The sequence below is a fragment of the Somniosus microcephalus genome, chromosome 14, assembly GCF_052327205.1.
Source record: "Somniosus microcephalus isolate GS21.2 chromosome 14, FLI_Smic_1.0, whole genome shotgun sequence".
Classification (NCBI taxonomy): domain Eukaryota; kingdom Metazoa; phylum Chordata; class Chondrichthyes; order Squaliformes; family Somniosidae; genus Somniosus; species Somniosus microcephalus.
In genome coordinates this window covers 47483016-47502397 of record NC_141000.1, presented here as the reverse complement: position 1 = coordinate 47502397, position 19382 = coordinate 47483016, and the positions used below count along the sequence as shown (strand labels likewise).

Genomic DNA, 19382 nt, shown 5'->3' with positions numbered 1-19382 from the left:
ATCCCTGGAAGGTGCTGGAGGCAAAGAAGTTGAGGGTGCTGGTGACTTTGACAGCCACTGGTAAGGCATGGCCACCCACTCCTCTGGGCTACAGGTCTTGCTCCAGCAATCTGCAAATGTCTGCGATGACCTGACGTGATAGCCTGAGCCTCCTTTGGCACTGCTGCTCGGTCATGTTGAGGAAGCTCATCCTCTGTCTGTATAACCTGTGTTTGGGGCATCACCTCCGGCACGGTGCAGCCCTGCGCTGATGCCCTCTGTCCTGTGGAACATCAGGTGGTTGAGGAGAAGGTTGGAGTGTTGTTGGTGCTGCTGGTGTGGGGGCTCATCGTGGTCGAATTCTGAGGACCAAGGTGAGACAGTATAGACGGCACCCATGCTTATATAATAGGTGGCAGGTCAAGTAGAGATGAGAGAAGCAATCTGTCAGTGGTGTGATAGGTTCTGCCAATGAGGTGATGGTGGATCCCGACTTTGCTGAAAACACTTGCAACCTCTAGAAAGCTAAATCTGCTGTAGCTCCTATGACCGGAAAGCCCTGCAGCGGGTAGTCAAAACTGCCCAACACATTACCGGCACCCGGCTATCGACCATAGAGAACATCTACCAGAAACGCTGTTTACGGAGGTCACTGACCATCATCAAAGACCCTACCCACCCCAGCCACAGTTTGTTCGCCCCCTGCCATCTGGGAGACGCTACAGATGCATTCGCACCCGAACGACCAGATTTAGGAACAGCTTCTTTCCCAGGGCTGTCATCCTACTGAACTCTACAAATAAACTCTAAAGCCTGCACATCTGCCAGTGCACTTTATTATGTTTATGTTTATGTATTACAAGCCAAATGAATGTTGAATGTTAAATGTCTTAATCAAAATGTACACTCTCGGGAGCCGCAAGCCTACATTTCGTTGTACTGCACTTGTGCACTAACAATGACAATAAAGTTGATTATGATTATGATTATTATGATTATGACAATACACTCAGCAACGCCATCTGCCTCAGGAAAGTAACCAGGTGTCAGGTGGGAGTATTTATTCCATTTTCCATGCTGTGCACTAATGAGCTGGATCAATGGCCACTGAACTTCTGCCTTAGGTTCACAGATGTGGTTCCTGAGCTGCGTGATTCCCGTGGTGTTCCAGGGAAATTTGAAAGGTAAGGTTAAAAAGATGCTTAAGAGTCTGACAAGTACCTAATAATCATCTAAATTAGCTCAGCCGCCTCTGCCGTTTGGGTCACAGCCATGCCGGCAAACACGCCCGAGGGAAAGGTGCGTGGGGCAGGATGACGGCGGGTTCCCGACCCGCTCCAACTTATTTCAAATTTCCCTCCCGACGTGCCTCCAATCCCACCCACACGGATCCCAGAAAATTTCGGCCAATGGCTTTAGTCTTCCCAAGGTTTAGCTGGATTAAGATAAGAATCTTTCAGGATTGGATGTTGGACAAGCATAACTGGCAAATGATTTTTCAACATAGATAAGTGTGAGGTATTACATTTTGGTAAGAAATCCAAGGAGGCCACATATTACTTGGAAAGTAAGAATCTAAATGGGGTAGGGGAGCAAAGGGATCTAGGAGTACAAAAACACAAATCACTAAAAGTTGTGACACAGGTCAATAAGGCCATTACAAAAGCAAACCAAGCACTAGGGTCTATTTCTAGAGGGATTGAATTGAAAAGTTATGCTAAATTTGTATCAAACCTTGGTTAGACCACACTTGGAGTACTGTATATAGTTCTGGTCACCATATTATAAAAAGGATATAGAGGCACTGGAGAGGGTGCAAAAAAGATTATACCCATCAGGAAAGGATGAACCAGCTGGGTCTCTTTTCACACAGAAACCCCACAGTGCAGATAGAGGCCATTTCGGCCCATCGAGCCTGCACCGACACATATCCCACCCGATCCCCGTAACCCCTACACCAACACATATCCCACCCTATCCCCGTAACCCCACGTATTTAATCCCCCTAACACTAAGGGTCAATTTATCATAGCCAATCAACCTAACTCGCACATCTTTGGACTGTGGGAGGAAACCGGAGCACCCGGAGGAAACCCACGCAAACACGGGGAGAATGTGCAAACTCCACACAGTCACCCGAGGCTGGATTCGAACCTGGGTCCCTGGCGCTGTGAGGCAACAGTGCTAACCACTATGCCACCGTGCTGCTGAAAAGAGAAGGCTGAGGGGTGACTAATAGAGGTCTTTAAAATCATGAAAGATTTTGATAGGGTAGATAGAGAGAGAAGGTTTCCACTTGTGGGGAAGAGCAAAACTAGAGGCCATCAATATAAGATAGTCACCAAGAAATCAAATAGGGAATTCAGAAGAAACTTCTTTACCCAGAGCATGGTGAGAATGAGGGGGCAGGGATTAGAGGGTTATGCTGATAGAGTTATGAGGAATATGAGAAGTCGCACAACACCAGGTTATAGTCCAACAGTTTTATTTGAAATCACAAGCTTTCGGAGCGCTGCTCCTTCGTCAGGTGAAGGGTTATGAGGATGAGAGGTGGCTCGAGTGGAGCATAAATGCCAGCATGGACTGGTTGGGCCGAATGGCCTGTTTCTGTGCTGTATATTCTGACAGGACAGAAACAGCGAAGGGATCAAGAGAGGTGATAGAAAGATAGAGCTGGGTGTATATGTGGAAGCTAACCCCATATTTGTGGATGATGTTGCCAACGGACAGCATGTAGATGAGGAAAAGAAGAAAGGCCTTTCAATAAAGTGTTTCTCAGTCTACCTTCAATAAGATTATGGAGGTATATGTGAGGGCATGTGTGAAAGACAAGGAGAGAGAAATTCAACATCGTTTTGCCCATTTTTTGGGTGTAAAATAAAGGTTGTGGAGACCAATTTGGGTTGCGATCTACCATGTTCGATCTCCCTCAGAAGTGCACTGGCTGCCAGATTGGAAGCAGACAACGTTTTGGTGGGCAGTGCACATGCCTGAAATAGGCGTTAGGCACCTTGCGTTGTGATCCTAACGCTGGTTGTAGGACCATGATTGAAATTGGTGTACAAATAGGCGAAGCTCTGCCCAGTTATACCAGGTCTTGAGTGACTTAACTAGCAGTCCTTAAAGGGACTGCTGAAAGCCATTCAAAAAACAGCCAGAAAACTTTTTAAAAGTTACAGGAGTGCACTTCCAGGCTCCAAAAAAATTATGCGGGCTGCCGTCTACCTGGGCTCATCCCCCAACCCCTCCACTTTGCCTCCCCTCCCACTCCCAGGACCTACCTGTGGGCCAGCTCGGCGCTGGAGCCGGCTGAAATTCATCAGGCCCCGACCGGCGAGCTGTATCAGGCCGCCCGATTGGCGTACGGAACTCGTCTGTTTAAGTCAAATAAGGCCCAAGGCCCAATTTTGATTGGCCCTCAGGGTGACGGAGACCAGCGCACGATGCAGTCACTTCATTATTTTGGGCATAGCAAGTCCAATTCTCGGCAAAATATTCAATTCATATCTCAAAGAAGTTTCTACTGTTATACCCACAGGTCACACTATCGTATAATTAGATATTGGGGAGTACAGACATACACCTGAATATAAGATGCTCAGACCACTTACAGGAGTCACCAGCACTGCTGTACTCAAGAGCCTATCTAAAGCAGAACTGAAACTTGCACTCAAGTACTTAAGCTATCTACTTAAATAGCACTCAGGTTTATAGTATCAATATTTGACTTAATTCTGAGTGAAAAGCCAGTAAAAAATAAAATTTCTGTTTTCCAATGATATATTTCATAATGATATTTAGTTAAAATTTCTGAAACTTTCAACATCAAATACTTTCAGTGCACAAATATTGCTAAGTCAATGTCAAATAAAGTTTGCAGCCAGGAAAGTCAGAGAGAATATGAAAAGGCAAATCAGACATTGAGATGCTCCTCTGCATTTAGACAGATTTATCATGTGAAGGAAGAAATACATACTACTCGTGTTTTTATTGAGAAAACAGGTAAAGGGCCGAGGCCCATAGTGCATGATACCAAAGATCAAAATAGAAGGAGGGAAAATTGGGTAAATCGAGAAGTATATTACATCGTGGGCTTTAATAAGCTGTGGATTATCAGAGGAAGTGAATACTAAGGAAGACAAAGATTTTCAACAGTTTTATATTACCAGTAATTTCTGTATTCTGAAAAATAAATGTTAATACCACTTATCCAAAAAAAAAGTTGCATGGAATGAACCCTTTACATGACTGGTACTTAACTGGGTTACTGAATGCTGCATCAATTCAGTCTTCAAACATGCTGCTCAGATTTTGCATGTTATGAGAGGATGAGGCAAATTAAAAAAAATCATGTGTTTTTACCTCTGTGTTAACCAGAAACTTGTCATTCTTATGTTTTAGCTTTTGAATAGTTGTGTTTTACAGTCCCTGAATATATCGGTTTAGGAAAAAATTATTTTGCAAAGATGGAACATCTGATGCAAACTCTTAAGGTTGCATTTGCTTTCAAGCAAACACAACGTAGGCCATAAAAAAAATAATTCTCTTTCTGCATGGGTCCATCTTAGCAAACACTGCAAGCACATTCTTAAAGCTTGCTTTGGGAAACTCACAATTTGTGCATAGTTCAATCTTCGATATTGAGCAAATTTGCTCTCAATGTCATTCCAGCGTTTGTTGAGCTGGATCAGCTGCAGCTCCAGTGCCTTGGCAGCTCCTTCCTTTGACAGGCTCTGCGCTTGCCTGCACACTGCATTCAGGTCTCCTCTCTTCTCTTCCAGTTCAGCATCCATCTCCTAGTGAGCAAAACCATAGGGCCCCAGTGCAGTTAGCTAGCTATTGTGTCATCTTGTTGAAGTAAAGCTAAACAATGAAACTGAAATAAAACATTTTCAACTTCAGAGTTCTTATTCTTGCATGAGCACATCATATAACTGGTTAAAAAGGCAATGTCCAAAATAACATGAGACTTCAAAAAAAAATTCTCCCCATCTTTTTTACAGGTGTTAAATCCAAGCCACAAACAGCTCTGCAGAATCTCATCCAAGTGTCCAATCTTCATGTGTGAACCTAGACTTCGTGCATTTAACCCGAAAATTGGGATTTTTTAAAATAACTGTAAGCAAACTTTATTTACAACTATTTGAAAGACTGCCTGCGAGATAATGAACGCGTCAGCCCATACCTTCCAAAGTGACACATTTGAATTCCTGGCAGAGGCCAGATGCAGCTAACGCTCACATGTATGTATGATAGGCTTGGCCTTCTCTCAACCATATGCTTGGTGGTTGTGGCGCTGATGTAATGCGAACCCCAATGTGGCTTCAAAAAACAACCAACTGCTTTACTTAGGTGGCTACCTAAGTGGCTACCACTCCACCTTGTCAAGTCCAGGGTTGGCATATCTGAGCTTTTTCCATAAACTTACATTTAAGTTTGCCTCAGCTGGAGACAACTTTTGTGATTCTTGGCTGGGTATTGCCAAATGTAATTGTAAAACTCTACAAAGGACATTGCCTTCTTAATTTCAAAATTACTAATCTGAATAGTGATATCAAAATTAGTAATAATAATCTTTTCAAAATTTAGAGTCATTGCACCATAATAATCTTTGTCTTGTAATAGTAAACAAGGTTTCCTTAAATTTGAAATAATTTGTTTAAATTCAACAAAGAACCAAATAGCTCCCTATAGCATAAGCATTCCACATTATTCTCTCTTAGCTAAGCTATTGATTGTAAAGTTTGAATTTTTATCCTCAGTTATAAAAATAGTCTGTTTACCTTCAAAGTTTCTACATGTTTGTCAATCAAAATGACAAATAAAGTAAAGAAGCAAAAAAAAAATTATGGATCATAAAAAAAGGTGATTCTCCCACATGTACATAAATCCACAGAGATGTGGCAATGATGCAGTGAAATATGCTCTGAGCAAACAAGTGACAGAGAGGATACAGTGGTAAGGATACACTCATAATCAGACCGTACAAGGATTGTATTACTGTCCCTTAACTATTATTAGTCTAAGGACAATAACCAATCAGTTTTTTGTAATAAATAATCAATTAAAAAAATCACATAGATTCCAATTACCCAGGCACTACAAATGAGAAGTGCAATTCTGATTATAGATCACTGAACTTAGAATGTGAGTCATGAAATTCCTAAACTTGTAGCAATTTAAACATCTCAAAAGTAGTCTATTGGAAACAATAACACTATTAAATCCAAAACTCAGTTAACTTCCTGCTTCAAAATCTTCACCCCGTAGAACTTTTATTAATATCCACGCTTAAGAGATTCAGCAATATCATAAAAAATTTAAATAAGCAACAGCAAATTTCAGATACACAGAAAAAACAAGTTCTACAACTTATTCAAGTTCCTGTATCATGGCCTGCCATCAAAAGTAAATACTGATTAAACAATCTGACTAAAATAATGCATTCAGAAAGGCTCAGGATCTACTGTAGAAGAGTACATGAGACTTCAAAAAAATCTGTATCCACATCTTCATTTAGAACCAACTAATGTGTTTTTTATAATCTGGCAAGAGGAGAAATGCAAACACCTGTTTCTAAAAGAATGTTACCTTCATCTTCTGGTCGTCTTTGGGTTCTGGAAGACTGGCTAACCTTTTCTCAATGTCATCCAACCACTGCAAAAGGTTGTCGGCCTGCTTCTTGTACTGATACCAATGGGGAGAAATCTCCAGAGCCTTTTTCCTCCTAACAGATCTCAAATCCTGTTTAAAATGTCAACAATTATTCTTTGGTAGTCAGCACATAAGGGCACAAAGCATCAGAAACATTCATCCTAAATTCACACATGTTCGTACCATATTATGTTTTTCCTTTTTGTGTCCCATTCTGAATATTCTGTTAAAAACCAATTACTCTATTGTCAGAGAGAAACAAAGTTACAATGTCAGGTCGGTGATCTTTCATCAGAACTGATCTGATGAAAGGTCACCGACCTGAAACGTTAACTTAGTTTCTTTCTCCAAAGATGCTGCCTGACCTGCTGAGTATTTCCAGCATTTTCTGCTTAGATTTCAGATTTCCAGCATCTGCAATATTTTGCCTTTGCACTTTGTTGTCAGTGTTGTTACCAGGATGATTTTCTCTGTTGAGATGTTTGCTGAAGAAGTCTACATCTGCTGTAGTTTTTAAAATGTATTTATAATTTTCACTTTCTTCCTCACAATATTGCCAGGCCACACTCTCATCCCCAGCCAAAATGACAGGGAAGGTAGCAGATGGCTCAGGTTTCTGTCAGTAGCTAAGAGATGCATGAGATTTGTCCAAGTGACATTCTCACTAATTTCCTGGATGTCAGGAAACCCGGCAGTGAGAGGGAGGCAGGGACGGCCAGCCTCCACAAATTAAGTACCTTTTCCAACACTCCCGATCGCGGTCTCTCTCTCCCCACTCCCGATCGCGGTCTCTCTCCCCACTCCCTATTGCCAGGGACCGTCCTGAAGGGTCCCTGGTTGCAGCCTCCTGCCACTGGTTTTCACTCCTGGCCTTTGGCCAGGCTGTCCATTTAGCGGTTGGGAAACAGAACTAATAAATGTTAATTAGGTCCTGCTGTTAAGTTTGTGGCACAACAATGATCCTGGAGACCCTCGGGGGCTGCACTATAATGCACCCTGAGCCATCTAGAAATCAGAAGAACTGATTCAATGGTATGATCAATGATGATCCTGGTCATAGCACGGGCATTGTTGTATCTGTGCCCTTCTTCTGTCTAAGACTGGCACAAAAGTGTCATGAGCTCGGTCTGAAGAGTTAACATCTGTCCTCCAGGTGTCATCCTTCCACTTTATCTTCCCCTTCAAGTGACTGGTGCAAAATAAATGTATGTAAGCTTTAGACGTGCTGGCACTGATCTTCATGATTCTGTTCTGCTGATTGCAAATTAGCTTCACAGTAAGAGAATAGAATCCCTTTCTGAGCACTGAGGCCACAGCATTACGGGGAGGCCTGAATGGCTTGCAATAAAGCAACACTTGCACTTGAGTCTAGCGGTGTAATAAAACTGTAGTTGTCTCACGTTGTTGCTCAGTAGCAAATGTTGAGAAAACTTTGGCTCTCCTGCATCCAAGAGAAGCAAACTGGATGACTCTGCAGATGTCTTCAGCACTAGCCTGGAAAAAACTGGAAGGATAAGAATTGTAGGCTGTGGTAACTTCGATGGCTACTCACAGTGCCATCCAATTTGCAAATGTCTGCAGATCATTCGGTAGGAAATGGTACGACTTGTCACTACCTCCCTGTTCAACCACAGCCTCCAAAGCACTGTTCAGCAGCAAATCCTAGGATGGTATACCCAATGGTTCATGGACCGTAAGCTTTCGGTGCAACCTTACATTCATGACAGTCTATTGCTGCTCACCTTCCTCATCCAAGTCTATATCAGGGAAAAGATAATGCAATGCCCCATTGTGCTGTGTATTTGGAAGAGGCTTCTGTCAAATCAGCTGCTTCCTGCTAAGCTTTAATACCTAAATTATACTGATAGAAGGAAAGCACCAACCATGCTATACAGAAGCTCACCATTATTTTTCATCCTCTGAACCAGCCATTATGATGGTATTAATAACGTTAAGTACTGTTTCACCCACCTTGTGTGCTTTAACGAAGAGAATCCCGCCCAAGCAACATATGTTGGAATGGTGAACAATCGGAAACTGTATCTATACTAAGCCAATACCAGATTTTGCTATCACCTTTCTCTGTATTATCCTCAATGTAAGTCTTTACACTAGCAGTAATGGCTAAGCTATATAGAGTGGACCATACAATATCATTGGATAACAGTGTAAATGATTTTGATGCTCAAATTGCATATGATATGTATTCTTGATTCAGCCTCTGAAACTAGCCTATTTATTCAGCATCATCTCGAGGATCTCTGGAAAAAATGCAGTTTTGAGAAATAACTACGCAATATCTCACTTGGTTTTTTTTTTGCTAAGAGTGGGTAATTCATCTTGAAAGGACTTCTGCAGAGATTTATGCCGGTCCAACAAAGTATGCAATTCTGACCGGAACATTCCAAGAGAAGTACATGAATGGAGATAAGCAGAAAATAAGCACGTCAATATGCCAAAATACAAAACGATGTTTCTTTCCTAGTATTCCGTGGAGTATGCAGGTGACTTTGTTTCGGGTACTGTTGAGTGATCATACCTTGAGAATATTAAATTTAGCCTGCAGCATCTGCTGTTTCCTTCTCATTTCTTCTCGCTTTCTCTCATTCGTGACACTCTGTTGCAAAGTGTCTCCCCTTTGTGTCAGTTCATTCATTCTCCTCTCATCATCTTCACTCTGCAGTATTAATAAGAATTGCATGAAACAAATTGGTCACGATTTGGAAACTACAGCATATCCTTCTTCAGTGTTAACTTTTCATTTGCTGCCTTCCACTCTGAGTAGCAGCACTTGTATCTATTGCTGTGAAGGAGTGTGCAGCAGGTACTTGATCAGTGTGTCCTATCAGCCCATAAAACCTACAATCATCCCCTTAATGATGGTCTGAGCCAGTACTGAGCAACCATACAAAATTTCCAATGTGTTAGAAATAAATACGGTTCTCAAGTAATGATCAGCTCCAATCTGAGAAACAATTCAAGAAAGATGAGGACATGGCTGGAACAGTTACTATTACTGCAGTGGCTGTCATACACAAGTCAGCTGAATTGTAATATAATTGTAGCATGGTGGCATAGTGGTTAGCACTGTTGCCTCACAGCGCCAGGGACCCGGGTTCGAATTCGGCCTCGGGTGACTGTCTGTGTGGAGTTTGCACATTCTCCCCATGTTTGTGTGGGTTTCCTCCGGGTGCTCCGGTTTCCTCCCACAGTCCAAAGATGTGCGGGTTAGGATGATTGGCTATGATAAATTGACCCTTAATGTTAGGGGGATTAAATACGTGGGGTTACGGGGATAGGGTGGGGTAGGGGTTAAGGGGATCGGGTGGGATATGTGTCGGTGCAGGCTCGATGGGCCAAAATGGCCTCTATCTGCACTGTGGGGTTTCTGTGATTCTGTGAAAAGAGCAATATTAATAGTAATAACCATGGTAGTAAATACAGCATCTATAATAAATCCAGCAAAATAAAACTGATATTTTAAATTAAGGAGGGAATTGTGTGGTAGAGTGAATTAGAACCTGGTCCTTTCAGCTGTGGCTATGAATCCAGCACAGACTGATGGGTTGAAAGTCTCACTTTCTGGCAGCTGTAAGTTTCTAAGTGAAATGAGTTTGAAATCTTAACCCAATTCATAAGGGTAAATGAGTAAAGTAAAAGGAACTCAGATCACAAGTATTCCTCTGGTTTTAGTTTGAAAAAGGTTTAGTTACACAGTACACTGCAAAGCATTACGTAAAGGAGTACAATTTCATTTAAAAAAGTGGCAATTTTTACAATTTATTTGAAGTAAGGCTGTAAATATGTTAAAACATCACGTCACATGAAAATGATGCAATTGTGATGAAAATAACACAAAACTCTTCTGAAAGCAAAAACAAATGCTGACCCCTGGAGGTAAAATGGTTCCTGTTGTTAGCACCTTGTAATCAGAACAATTTCATCACTAAAATTATCAGCAGTAGGGATTTCACACACTGCTTCATAAAAACAGTTCAACTTCAATTTGCTGATCAAGTGATATTTGGTTCTGCAATTGAGTTTTAATTTCTGAAATAACACATGAGAACAATTACAAAATGTATTACTTTTCACTGAAATGTAAAAACTTCCAGACACAACGTTAAAGTAAATTGTGTATTTTGTTCAGTGCTGGCTGAATAAGCACAGTAATTGAACTAAACTGTGGTGTTAATGGAATATTTGTCATTTTTATGTAAGTTTACAATTACCCAAAGGTCTTGGAACTTATCAAACTCTGCAAAAGATGCTGTTGAACAGTTTCTACTTAGATATGACAAAATAGTCATTTGCCATACTCTGACCTTTTCCTTTTGCAGAGCTTCACAACATTTTGCTAGATTTTGCTCTATAATTTCCCAAATATGTATTTGCTCATGGATTAAATGCTACACTTTGTTTTTCAAATATAGATGTCTAGAAATTCATTTGTCTCCCAAATCGGGCGCTGGTTGCAGCAGCACGCTAACTTCATGTTGCCTCCTGATTAACGTAATTGTGGCATGCAGCCCAGTGTTGGATGCGATGCAGAGTGGCTGCACACTCAGCAGGGGGCCCACGTTCATGCGAGACTAGCACCAATTAAAGCTAGCCTGCACTTCTTAAAGGCAGCCAGCACCTTTTAAAGGGGAGGTGCATTCTGGCTGCAGCAGGCGATTCAACTGGCTGGGGAAGAGAGTCTGAGCAGGAAAAAGTACTACTGATGACACAACAGGTGAGAGAGCATGCTCCAAGGTTCTCGGATGCGGCACTGGAGGCCTTGGTGCAGGTGGACGGCAGGAAGAGAGGGGTCCCATTTCCAAAGTGGGGCCAGGAGGCCCTCCAGGCAAATGCGGAAAAAGCAATGGGAGCAGACAGCCGTCGTAGTCAATGCCAGCAGTGTAGCCCTGAGGACCTGGACGCAATGCAGGAAGAAGTTTAATGACCTCACATGGTCAAGGTCAGTGAATTCATCTTCAAATGCCATATCCCACCATCTGCACCACTAGCCTCACATACTGTTCAAATCACCAAACCCCCATTACTCACTTACCAACAATCTCTACCAAACACAACTCATAACTCACATTCATATCTTCACCTTATCCTCACACACTTACCACTGCTGCAAGCCTCACACCCACATATCTCAGCTTGCACACGCTGTCAGCAAGTCAACCATGACAGGCACATCACCCAAACATGTTACACTACACTCACTGACACACTTCCCTTTCTCTTGCAGGACAAGGTGGCTCACAACCAGAGACAGCAGGACCTAACTGGCAGGGGACAGGTGCCCTGATGGAGGAGACAGTGCTGGCCATTATTGAGAGGGCCATCGCTGAGCCCATAGCCAGCAGCAGGGCTGAAACAATGCAATATGATGGTATCCACATACGTAATCCTCCTTCTCACATCCCACTTCCCCCTCATCCCACAATCTCTTCTGATTTACAATCTGCACATGGTGTAAGCATGCAGCTCTTGCTTCCCCCCCCACCCCTCTCCCCTCACCATAACCTTAAGCCTTTCTCCTTTCAGATATCCAAGAACTGCCACCTGGCCAGGCACTGGTGGAAGAGCATGAAATAGAAGATTACCAAGACACAGATGAAGAAGACACAGCACCGTCACTTGATTTCACACTCGCAGCTACCAGCTCAGATACTGACACTCCATGTGCTTTTAAGGATAGGTTAGGCACGGGATCTGCATGTGGTGAGACACCAGGCATGAGTGACCTTCAGCCAGAGCAGGGGACAAGGGTAGTGCAAGTGCCAGCTCTGCGGAAAGCGAGGTCACAGATGAGTTCTGCTGCAGAGGACTCAGATGAGTACTTTGATGTGGCAGCCTAGAGAAGGCAGCTGATAAGTATGCACAATGAAATTCTTGGTGCATTGGCAGGCCTGCCAGAAAGCCTGAGTGCAATGTCAAGGAGCACGGAGGAGACCGGCACCAACTTTGCACAGGGTTTTACGCAGAGCTTGGAGCCCATGATTTACATAGAAACATAGAAGATAGGAGCAGGAGTAGGCCATTCGGCCCCTCGAGCCTGCTCCGCCATTCAATGAGATCATGGCTGATCATCCAAATTCAGCACCCTGTTCCTGCCTTCTCTCCATATCCCTTGATCCCTTTAGCCTTAAGAAATATATCCAACTCCTTCTTGAATATATTTAATGAATTGGCCTCTAACGCCTTCTTTGGCAGAGAATTTCACAGGTTCACCACTCTCTGGGTGAAGAAATTACTCCTCATCTCTGTCCTAAATGGCTTACCGCTTATCCTTAGACTGTGACCCCTGGTTCTGGACTCCCTGACCATCGGGAACATCCTTCCTGCATCTAGTCTGTCCAGTCCTGTCAGAATTTTATAAGTTTCGATGAGATCCCCTCTCATTCTTCTAAACTCCAGCGAGTACAAGCCCAATCGACCCAATCTCTCCTCATATGTCATTCCTGCCATCCCAGGTATCAGCCTGGTGAATCTTCGCTGCACTCCTTCCATGGCAAGAACATCCTTCCTCAGATAAGGCGATCAAAACTGCACACAATACTCAAGATGTGGTCTCACCAAGGCCCTGTACAACTGCAGCAAGACATCTTTGTTCCTGTACTCAAACCCTCTCGCTACGAAGGCCAACATACCATTTGCCTTCTTAACTGCCTGCTGCACCTGCATGCTTACTTTCAGCGACTGGTGCACAAGGACACCCAGGTCTCGTTGCACTTCCCCTTCTCCCAATCTATTCCCATTTAGATAATAATCTGCCTTCCTGTTTTTGACACCAAATTGGATAACCTCGCATTTATCCACGTTATATTGCATCTGCCATGCTTCTGCCCAATCACCCAACTTGTCCAAATCACAGTGGAGTTTCTCGGCATCCTCCTCACAGCACACACGCCCACCCAGCTTTGTGTCATCCGCAAACTTGGAGATATTACAAACCAGCGCTAATGTTGAAACATATGGAGATTTTGAGCTCCGTATCTGGCAACAAACCCTGTTGCTTACAGCTTCTAAACAGTCGGCCGTACCTTGCAAGCGTCTCTGTAGCTTAGCAACAGCTTCAGCGAGACCTTGCAGAACCTGACTGGTGAAAAAAAAGCAACGAAAAGAAAAAAAAACTAACGAAACGGCTCCTGATTTTTGCCGGTGGCTCAAGCATTCCGGAGATTTAACCTCCGGATAAACCAAAGTTTCCTGTAGTTCCCTCGTCCAGATCAATAATATATATTGTAAATAGCTGGGTCCAAGGACCAATCCCTGCGGTACCCCACTAGTCACTGCCTGCCACTCGGAAAAAGAGCCGTTTATTCCAACTCTTTGCTTTCTGTCTGCCAACCAGTTCTCTATCCAAGTCAATACCTTGCCCCCCAATCCCATGTGCCTTAATTTTACACGCTAATCTCTTATGCGGGACCTTATCGAAAGCCTTTTGAAAATCCAAATACACCGCATCCACTGGTTCTCCCTTATCTATTTTACCAGTTACATCCTCAAAAAATTCCAGTAGATTAGTCAAGCACGATTTACCTTTTGTAAAGCCATGTTGACTTTGTCCGATCCGGTCACTTTTTCCAAGTGCTCTGCTATTACATCCTTTATAATGGACTCTAGCATTTTCCCCACTACCGATGTCAGGCTTACCGGTCTGTAATTCCCCGTTTTCTCTCTACCACCCTTTTTGAACAGTGGGGTAACATTAGCTACCTGCCAATCCATGGGTACTGTTCCAGAGTCTATCGAATTTTGGAAGATGACCAGCAATGCATCTACTATTTCTAGGGCCACTTCCTTAAGTACACTAGGATGTAGATTATCAGGCCCTGGGGATTTATCGGCCCTCAATCCCATCAACTTCCCCAACACCATTTCCCTACAAATACTGATTTCATTCAGTTCCTCCCTTTCATTAGACCCTATGTTCCCCGACATCTTTGGGAGGTTATTTGTGTCCTCCTTTGTGAAGACAGAACCAAAGTATGTATTTAATTGGTCTTCCATTTCTTTGTTCCCCATTATAATTTCCCCTGATTCTGACTGCTTGACTTCACCAATCTTTTTCTCTTCACATATCTATAAAAGCTTTTACAGTCAGTTTTTATGTTACCTGCAAGCTTACTCTCATACTCTATTTTCCCCCTCTTAATTAATCCCTTTGTCCTCCTTTGTTGGATCCTAAACTGCTCCCAATCCTCAGGTTTACTGCATTTTCTGGCCAATTTATATGTCCTCTCCTTGGATCTTATGCTATCCCTAATTTCCCTTGTTAGCCACGGTTGAGTCACCTTTTTTGTTTTATTTTTATGCCAAACTGGGATGAACAAATTCTATAGTTCATCCATGCGATCTTTGAATGTTTGCCATTGCCCATCCACCGTCAACCCTTTGAGTGACATTCCCCAATCAATCCTACACAACTCGCACCTCATACCATCGTAGTCTCCTTTACTTAAATTCAGGATCCTAGTCCCCGACCTCCGCACTACTGTTTGGAGGTCTATATACCATTCCCACTAATGTTTTCTGCCCCTTGGTGTTTCTCAGTTCTACCCATACAGATTCCACATCATCAGAGCTAATATCCTTCCTTTGAATTGTGTTAATCCCCTCTTTAACCAGCAATGCTACCCCACCTCCTTTTCCTTTCCGCCTATCTTTCCTGAATATTGAATACCCCTGGATGTTAAGTTCCCAGCCTTGGCCACCCTGGAGCCATGTTTCCGTAATCCCAATCATATCATGTTCGTTTACCTCTATTTGTGCAGCTAATTCATCCACCTTATTACGAATGCTCCTCGCATTAAGACACAAAGGCCCAGAAATTCAGTTGTTTGCGCCAGCCGCTAGCGCCTTAGGAGGAGGAGAAGTGGGGCGCTAAGCGGCTAGCGCCCAGGCGCAGCGCGATCTGCGCCTCTCGCGAACTTCAGTTAAGATTTAGCGGTGGCGCAAAACCTTTGCGCGCGCTCAGCTGCGCGCGCAGATCCTGACGTCATTTCATGGTGCAACGCCCTTTGTGCGCCCCAAACCGGAAATTCAGTTGCGCCGGCCTATTGTGTGCCTGGCGCCCCTAGCGACTGGTAGAGGGGATCGGTTCCCAGTCGCTGCGGGGCGCTAATTAAAGGGGACTCCTGCAGTATAAATGGCAGCCATTTTGCACCACTCCTTCTTTGTGAGAGACGGATCTTTGGAAAGAGACAAAGGTAGACAGCTTTCTGGTTTGGCTCAACACTCGCACAGGTACTTGTGGCTTCAGGCCACAGCTTTGCACTTGTCTTTAACTTCAGTGTCATAGCATTGATTGGAAACATATGATGGGGACTGCAATGGGTGGAAACGTTGGGCTTCTCCATTGCATTCAAAGGGCTCATAGATGCCGTGAGAGAGTGCCAGTCATGGCCAGATGGAGAAGGGCCAATAGGCGTTGGCAAAGGAGGCCTTACCCACCCAGGGTATACCGCCAGCAGTTCTCATATCTGAACATGTCTGAGGAGCAGTGTGTTCGGAGGCTGCGATTCAGAAGGGTGGTGGTCACCGAGATCTGCCACCTGCTTTGCGGAGATCTGCAGCCACAGCTGAGGAGCAGGACGTCTCTGTCAGTGGCAGTGAAGGTGACGGTGGCTCTCAACTTCTATGCCACTGGCTCCTTCCAATCCGCTACTGGGGACATTTCAAACATCTCCCAGTTTGCGGTACATTGCTGCATCCGCCAGGTGACCAATGCCCTTTTCAGAAGGAGACGTCAGTTCATCTCCTTCCCCATGACCGTTGACAAGCAGCAAGAGTGTGCAATGGGCTTTGCAGCATTAGCGGGCTTCCCCATGGTGCAGGGCGCCATTGACTGCACGCATGTGGCTTTGCGGGCACCTCTAGAGAATGCCGAGGATTACCGCAACCGGAAGGGCTACCATTCGCTCAACGTGCAGTTGGTGTGTGACCACAGGCAGCTCATCCTAGCTGTCAATGCCCGCTTTCCAGGCAGCAGCCACGATGCCTTCATCCTGCGCCAGACTTCTGTGGCAGACATGTTCAAGGCCCAGCCTCACCCACGAGGATGGCTTCTCGGGGACAAAGGCTATCCTTTGTGCACCTGGCTGGTGACCCCGCTCTGTGCGCCCAGCACCCCTGCTGAAGAGGGATACAATGACAGCCATCAAGCAACCAGGAACATCATTGAGCAAACAATCGGCATGCTGAAGCAACGGTTCCGCTGTCTGGATCGTTCTGGGGGAACCCTACAGTACTCGCCTGAGCGAGTCTCCCATTTCGTTGTCATGTGCTGCATGCTGCACAACCTGGCTATCCGCAGGACTCAGCCACTGCCAGCAGACATTGGAGGACCACCAGAGGAGGAGGAGGAGGAGGACCAGCACAGGAGGGAGGCAGAAAGTGCAAGGGCCGCCCGTCGGCAGCTTATTGCAAGTCAGTTCTAGGCCCCCTCTCAGGGAATGGCTTGTGCCAATGGCAGAAGATGAATGTCGCCGCTCCACAAGCCCTCAGCCGAGCAGGGCAACCAGGACTTCCAAAAGAAAGCATGGACAGTGCGATTTAAGAATTTTTTTTACTGTGATACCTCTGTGCCCTTCCCACATGACAAACTAATGGAGAGAAACCCCCCCCAAAAAACACAAATACACCAGTCTCGGCCTTTACAAGTAAAACAAATATACCAGTCTCGGCCTTTAAATATGAAACAAATACAGCAGTCTCGGCCTTTATATATGAAACAAATACACCAGTCTCGGCCTTTATATATAAAACAAAACATTTGGCCACACCTTCTACTTTTTCCCCTGCGAGGGTGATCCGTTTCGCTTCCGTGACTGGCCCCTACCCGCCCTGCAACTCCTCCTCAATGGGACCCCAGTGGCTGCAGAAAGGCTGGGGGAAGGCTGCTGAGGGTCAGATGGTGAGATGGCAGATGCCCTTGGGGATCGGCCTGGACCAGCTCTGGGCCTGGAGGGGCCGGCTGCTGACTGCTCCAAATCTGCTTGGGCGGCAGCAGTCTGTCCAACAGCTGGTGGCAGCTGCAATGGAGGAGTGACAGTGTTGGCTGCAGGAATGCTGCCAACCTGACAGATCACAGGCACTCCCTGATCGGCTGATACATTGGCACGCGCACGGGCCAGCACTGCAGCATGCGCAGCAATCTGCTGAGGCACAGACTGCTGGGCTGCTGCGGCACAGCGAGTGCCCCGGCGATGCCTGGCCGATCCAGCGAGTGTGGCAGCAGTTAGTGCTCGTGTGGCCCTGGTCTGTGTCTGCATGACAGCAGCCAGTGAATGCATGGCACGACTGAGCACTTGGCTAGAAGCCGCCTGTGAAGCAGCGAAGTCCTACTGACTCCTAGCCTGTGCTGCCGCGACGTCCTGCAGACTCCTGGCCTGTGCTGCCCCGAATTCCTGCACACTCCTTGCCAGTGACTCTATGGAGTCAGGCATCCTTGCCACTGCAGCCATGAGCTCAGTGTGCCTGCGCTCAGCCTGGGCGCCCATTTCCGCTAGGAGCCGCACCTCCTCTGCGCTCACCGTAGCAGGACTGGAGGCCGCACTCACCCTCCGGGGAGAAGGCCGCCGAGCTTCCCCACCCCTCCGGCGTTGTTGCAGCCCACTGGTCCCGGGAGCTTCACTATCCTCCGACCCTTCCCCCCTGCTCCCCTCCAGGGAAGACGTGCCACCATCATGGCCATGGGCTGCCTCGGCTGAGGGTGTCCCTGATGGGCTGGCTTCCTCTTCCTCCTCCTCTATGTCTGACTCGGACACAGTGCCAGCTTGAGGGGCCGCCTCCTCACCTGGCGAGTCACCATCTGAAAGCAGGGAGGCACAAGAGTTGCTTTAGAGTGAGGACAGGGCGGCAGCGAGGGAGGCATGAGTGCTGCTGTGCACTGCACTGGTTCGATAGTGGCAAAGGATGCTGGTGTGAGGCGCAAGTGGAAAGGGAGAGGTCAAAAAGGTGATGACCTTACCATTGGTGCCCAGAACAGGGTCAGCATCTCCAGTGGCGACGGGGCCACTCAGCCGGTCTGCCATGATCCGCTCCAGTCGCTGCTCGAGGTCGCTCAGCTGTTTCAGGTCAGGACGGCCTCCCCCGGTCTGTTGTTGCTATCTTCTGTTATGCGCCAGCTTGGCCTGCAAGAGAAAGGACCGCCTCCAAGTGCAGTGTCAAGCCCTGATCTTGCCTCCCATGGTCGAATAGCCCTGACAGTGTCTAAAATCCTGAATGCGCAAGTGCTTTTCATGACAGTCCCATAGCTGCTGGATGAGGGCTGGCCATTAGGGCTTTCAGACCCGTTTGGCCATAAAGTGAGGTGCACATGCAGGGATGAGGAGGATACTGGAAAGGGTACTCACCCTGACAACCCGAGTGAGGTCGTTGAATTTTTTCCGGCACTGGGTTGGTGTCCTGCCAACCACGCTGTTGGACGTGACCCTGTTTGCCACATCTCTCCATGCTTTCCGATATTCGGCGAGCAGCGGCCTCCTGCCACCCTCAGGGAAGAGGATATGGCGCCTGTGGTCCACTGCGCCAACCAGCAGCCTCAGGTCACCCTTGCCGAAGCGCTGCGCTCTCTCCCTGGCCTTCTCCATTCTCCTGGGCGTGGAGCTGTTCCAGAAGCAGTGTTCAGGCCTTGCCTTAGGGCTGCAGTGTGCAGGGCGTGGCAGCCAAGCAATTCCACCCTCCCCCTTTAAGTGCTGACCGGCGCCTGACTGTCTGCCCTCAATGAGCAACTCGCCGCACCT

At 45.9% G+C, this 19382-nt stretch overlaps 1 protein-coding gene across 8 annotated transcripts in view; it reads right to left on the bottom strand.

Annotated features, from left to right (window-relative positions):
* The window catches only part of dmd (dystrophin), a 2562635-nt gene that overhangs the window by 1261494 nt on the left and 1281759 nt on the right, over positions 1-19382 (bottom strand). For all 8 annotated transcript variants that reach the window (XM_086007360.1, XM_086007362.1, XM_086007361.1 and 5 more), the window contains 3 exons: positions 9173-9310; positions 6571-6723; positions 4593-4775 (listed from right to left, as the gene is read on the bottom strand). In XM_086007360.1, coding sequence (XP_085863486.1) covers positions 4593-4775; positions 6571-6723; positions 9173-9310 — 474 coding nt within the window. The remainder of the gene's footprint in view (positions 1-4592; positions 4776-6570; positions 6724-9172; positions 9311-19382) is intronic.